General features: G+C 25.7%; 1 protein-coding gene across 1 annotated transcript; it reads left to right on the top strand.

The window, feature by feature from the left end:
* Nucleotides 1-5,301: 5,301 nt before the first annotated feature.
* Nucleotides 5,302-5,649, top strand: LOC119614075 (AT-rich binding protein-like; the record flags this gene model as incomplete). The annotated part of the gene is made up of 1 exon (XM_037970176.1): nt 5,302-5,649. A coding segment is annotated over exon 1 (348 nt), but the record flags the coding sequence as incomplete, so codon positions are not given.
* Between the last annotated feature and the right edge of the window lie 457 nt (nt 5,650-6,106).

Genomic DNA, 6,106 nt, shown 5'->3' with positions numbered 1-6,106 from the left:
TAGTCTAGTCTATAGTATAGTCTATAGTCTAGTCTATAGTCTAGTCAATAGTCTAGTCTACTATCTAGTCTAGTCCATTCTATATTCTAGTTTATGGTCTAGTTATTATATACGATTAGCTTCATATTGTTAAATCCAGCAGCCAATCCTGACAATTCAATTTTCCACCTAATTAAAATTTCCATAATTTGTCTGTTTTTCAGTTTATTCAACTCTAAGACTTTCAACAAATATATTCTAATTTTTAAAATTTAATCAGATAATACATTAGAATTCATTGTAACACGTATTCAGTCACTTGTTATTTAATTGAGTATGTGTGTAAAAGTGTAGGTATTTTTTATTTTATTTTAACGCACGTACACCTACATACACGACTGTAATTGATTAATTTAAACAAATTATGGATTTATTAAATATTGTACATATACAATGGAATTGCACCGGAGTTTATTAAATTGTTTAACTTGATAAAAGTTTTTTTAATTAAAGTGAAATTGAGTTTACAATAACTTGGGGTATGTTTAGCACTTTAAGTGTGAATTGATAAGAATTTCGATAACGAAATAAATTTTGTTATGAAAATATTCTTTAAAAAGGGACACTTTCGAAAATTTCCTATAGAAGAGATTAATTATGGACATTGTGTATAAAAAAAATTTTAAGTTTTGTCACATGAAAACCCTAAGTACTTGATATAACTTTTGTTTAGCTAAACTAAAAACTAAAACGTCTTTTTATTAAATTTTATTTTTTTGTTTTAAATAATATGACATTTTGATATTGTTTTTTCATTGCCTCATCAAACGATCAATCAAATGAAAAAATAACTCAGCACAGATGACTGGAATCTGAAGAAGAACATATGACACAAAAGAATTGCTGATTAATATCCGTTTTTATTATTTCTCTACTAAATTATTTTTCATCCATTTAAATTGGCAATAAAACAAATACAACTCAAACAATAATATTTGAATATCTAACAATAGCAGGCAAGCTTTGGCTATAACTACAAATACATATATTGGGCCATATTACCAAATGTTTATATGGATAAAGAAAATAAATTTTATAAAATGATATTTACTACTTTTTTGTTGTTGTTGCTCGTCCTGAATGTATTTCATTTAAACATCTGACTAACATCTGTTAAAATACAAATACACATATCAATTCACACATAGATACATACATTCACGTTTAACAAGAACATCCTTTTAAATTGAAAAATTCGTTAAATGAATGTATTTTATATGGTTCTATATATGTGTGTGTGTATCCTAATAGTATCTGTATTTATATTTGCATTTATAGTTCTATTTCGATAGTTTTTTTTTAATTTTTTGCATTTGATGTTTTGCTTGTACTTAAAACACCTGCTTAATGTTGAATATAAAATCCTATTTCCTTTACTGCACATAAATGAATGACTGACTGACGGATGGTAACGACTGATTGAGTGAATTTTGTTGGTCTTTTGCCATTATCATCTGTGTATTGAATGCATGAAATAAGTGTTAAGTTCTCTGCATTTTGCAATTTTTATAACACTAATACAACATGTTGATATTAATATGCAAAATATTATAAACCTATATAGGGATGTTAAAATAATGGATCACTTTGCCAAATTGAATAGTAAATTCATAGTTTTCTAAATTTTACGTTTAATCATTACAATTTAAATAAAATCATTACAATTTAAATAAAAAAATAATCGTTTATAAGTAAATTTCTTGAATAAGCTTTATGTAGTTAAATCTAGTTAAATGCTGCAGAACTTTCAATAATACCAAGTTGTTAAAATGAATTGTATTTCGTCTCTCAAAAATATTTAAATTTCTACAACATATATGTCTATTTGTTACCTGTTGTTTTAGTTTAACAAGTTCTATTGAAAAATCCACTTAAATTTTTTTTGCAACTTTTTTCCACTTGATGAGTTTCTATCTAAATCGTAACAATTCGCAAAAGTATTGAAATTTTCTAAATGTTTAGCATTTACTTGATATTGCAGATACTGCAGAACATTCATTTGTAAAAATTTATTGTTACAGCCATTTACTAAATAAATATTTATGTTTTGCGAATTGAAAAATTTTTAAAGTTAAAATTGCCAGAGAAAAATATTTACCTACATAGCTATGTAGATAGATAGATAGATAGATAGATAGATAGATAGATAGATAGATAGATAGACAGATAGATAGATAGATAGATAGATAGATAGATAGATAGATAGATAGATAGATAGATTGATAGATAGATAGATAGATAGATAGATAGATAGCTAGATAGATAGATAGATAGATAGATAGATAGATAGATAGATAGATAGATAGATAGATAGATAGATAGATAGATAGATAGATAGATAGATAGATAGATAGATAGATAGATAGATAGATAGATAGATAGATAGATAGATAGATAGATAGTAGATAGATAGATAGATAGATAGATAGATAGATAGATAGATAGATAGATAGATAGATAGATAGATAGATAGATAGATAGAATAGATAGATAGATAGATAGATAGATAGATAGATAGAGAGATAGATAGATAGATAGATAGATAGATAGATAGATAGATAGATAGATAGATAGATAGACAGATACATGCATACATACATAGATAGGTAGGTAGGTAGGTAGATTTTTAGTCAAAATATAAATTGGCATAACAAACTGCAATATGCAGAATTATTAAAAATTGTGAGTTATTCTGTTTATTCGTTCTCCTTTCTCCTCCGATTAACTTGGTAATTATCACAAGAACTAAATAAGGGCATAGGTAAATACTTAACTTTTTAAGAAAATTACGTGTTCATAAATATTATAAAATTTTTTAGGCAAATATACGAAGAGACACATATGAGTTCATATATTATGTTGAATACAGTAATTTTAAAGCCAGATGCCTAATATTACATAAGTAAAAATTTATGACTAGTACTAAAATGCACTAACACACATGCACTCTTATTTACATAGATATATTCATATATAAATATACATATATATTTTTGTGTATTTCACAGCGAATGCAATTCTATATTTTATTATTTGAATGTATTTTACCACATATTCGTAGTTAGATGTATAGTAGGGTGGTACCCAATATTATTGAAGCAGTGCTTCATTTTAAAAGATCCTTACTCGAAAATAAGATACAATTTTGTCATGAGATCAATAACTTTCTCAAGGACGAAGGTTTGTGGAAACTTCGATACTTAGATTTTTCTTGCATCAAAACGAATTCATTCCATACAAAATATTTCAACTGCACATTTATTGTAATTTCTTAGATTTGTATGCGTTACACATTTTAATTTTGTTTTGCTTTTATAACAAGGAAAAACAGTAGAAAAAGAAAACTTTAATTTAAAACAGGTCAAAAGTTTATATCTAAAAAATTGTATTTATCTTTAATATGCCCTTTCACTCTATTACCCCCCAAAAGCAACTCATTGCTTCATCTGTAACTAAAACCTATAGTTGTTTGTGTCTGCTCGTATGCTTTTTATTAAGGTTAAAGTTTATTTTTAATTTAAACATTTTTGTTTAAATTTATTTATTAAATATTTAATTGCACAAGTGTCCTAAATTCAAACAGCAACATTAGTAGCAACTAAAATTGTAAGTACAAAACATGTTTTCATTGCGCTACACAGCAGAAGATGTCATGTAATAAGTTAACACAATCAGGAACAGTTTTATAAAAGCAGCAATTTTTGAACATTTTCTATAAAAAGACAATTTTTTTAATTTTTTATAAAGAAAGAGGTATTTTCGAAGATTTTTTTAAAAAAGATGAATTTTTGAAAATTTTCAATAAAAATGATAAATTTTCGAAAAAAAATTTCTATGAAAAAGAGTTTTTCTTTCTATAAAATAGAGAATTTTTGGGAAATTTTCTATAAAAAAGATAAATTTTGGGAAATTTTCTATAAAAAAAATAAATTTTGGGAAATTTTCTATAAAAACTAGAAATTTTGGGAATTTTTCTATAAAAAAGAGAAATTTTGGGAAATTTTCTATAAAAAGAGAAATTTTCGAATATTTCCTATGAAAAGAGAAATTTTCGAAAATTATCTAAAAATATAAAAATTTTCGAAAATTGTCTATAAGAAGAGAAATTTTCGAAAATTGTCTATAAAAAGAAAATTTTCGAAAATTGTCTATAAAAAGAGAAATTTTCGAAAATTGTCTATAAAAAAAGAAAATTTTCTATAAAAAGAGAAATTTTTGCAAATTTTCTATAAAAAAAGAAATTTTTGAAAATTTTCTAGAGAAATTTTCGAAAATTGACTAAAAAAGGAGAAATTTTCGAAAATTTTCTATAAAAAGAGAAATTTTCTATAAAAAGAGAAATTTTCGAGAATTTTCTATAAAAAGAGAAATTTTCCGAAAATTTTCTATAAAAAGAGAAATTTTCGAAAATTGTCCATAAAAAGAGAAATTTTCGAAAATTGTCCATAAAAAGAGAAATTTTCGAAAATTGTCTATAAAAAGAGAAATTTTCGAAAATTGTCCATAAAAAGAGAAATTTTCGAAAATTGTCCATAAAAAGAGAAATTTTCGAAAATTGTCTATAAAAAGAGAAATTTTCGAAAATTTTCTATAAAAACGAGAAAATTTCGACAATTTTCTATAAAATTTTCGAAAAGTTTCTATAAAAAGAAAAATTTTCAAAAATTTTCTATAAAAAGAGAAATTTTCTATGAAAAGAGAAAATTTCGAAAATTTTCTATCAGAGGATTTATTAATCACCTTTATCTCCTTAACACCTTAAAAAATTCATATGTAGTGCACTCTATAGTCGGTTTAGACCGTCTTTATCTTCCCACTTGTTTTATTTATAAAATTTTATTTTAATATTAATTTTATTTTCATTTTATTTCTATTTAATTTTAAAATTCTGTTTCTTTTTTTTTGTATTTTTTTAGATTTTTCTAATTCTAATTGTGTACAAAATTTGTTTGTGTATGTGTGTGTGTTTGTAATTGTGCTTCTGTGTCTGTCTCGTATGTGCCAAACGCCTGAAACGCCCACTCTCTGCACCTCTCAGAAAAGAAATTCATAAGTGTTTTAAAGTGTGTGTGTGTGTATATGTATGGACTTGAACCGAATACCCAAGTGTGAGTGTAGCAACAAGCTGGGTTTGTATCATTAACTACTAGCACTACAATTAAAACTATTGCCATCTCCACACACATTCTATCATCTCACCAATTCTCATAGTCATCGTTCACCAACAAACACATATACACCCTACTTTCCAAAGTCATGAATATGCAGACTGTTCAGTTTATGGGTCCTGCACAACAACAGCAACAACCACCACCATTTCGATATAATGGACCACCATTGCATACAATGCAACAACAACAACACCAACAGCATCCACATCATCAGCAACATCCACATCCCCATCACATGCTGCAGCAGCAACAACATCAACCAGCCTGGTTTGTTAATAATGGCAGTAGTACAACTGCTCCTGCTCCAGGTGCTGGTATCGGTGGTGGTGGTGGTATTAGTGTTAGTGGCATTGAATCTGCTGGTTCTAGTTCTGTTACAAATGCTGGTTTTCTGCCAAATACAAATCCAATTTGTAGCACTACACCAATTAAAGGAAAGGTAAGTGAATTAAATAGAGAATGAACAACAACAATAACAATAACAAAACATCCAATCCAACCAACAAAAAAATTTTTAAATAAAATAAAATTAAAAGAATTAATTACCTTTAATACTCCACAAATAAACTACATACAGCAACAAAAACGAAGAAAAAAGTACAAGCAAAAATTAAAACTGGAATGTGCTCTTTAAAATTAATTTCAAAAATGTTACCATAAAGAGTAAAAAAGAAATAAAATTAAATTTAGAGAGAAATAAAAATATGCGACAAACAAAAATTGGAAAATTTAATAACGAATATTTCGAAGTAAAATGAGAAAATATTAAAAAAAGATGAAATTTTTACAATTTTCTATAAAAATAGAAATAGACGTTGCAAAAATTTCTATAAAAAAGACATTTTCTATAAAAAATTGAAATTTTCGAAAATTTTCTAAAAAGAAAATAATTTTTT

The sequence above is a fragment of the Lucilia sericata genome, unplaced genomic scaffold, assembly GCF_015586225.1.
Source record: "Lucilia sericata isolate MDLA Ls3-8-SP2 unplaced genomic scaffold, ASM1558622v1 Contig002563F_arrow, whole genome shotgun sequence".
Lineage (NCBI taxonomy): Eukaryota > Metazoa > Arthropoda > Insecta > Diptera > Calliphoridae > Lucilia > Lucilia sericata.
Note: the sequence above shows the minus strand (reverse complement) of the source record. Positions and strands in the feature narration are given on the sequence as shown.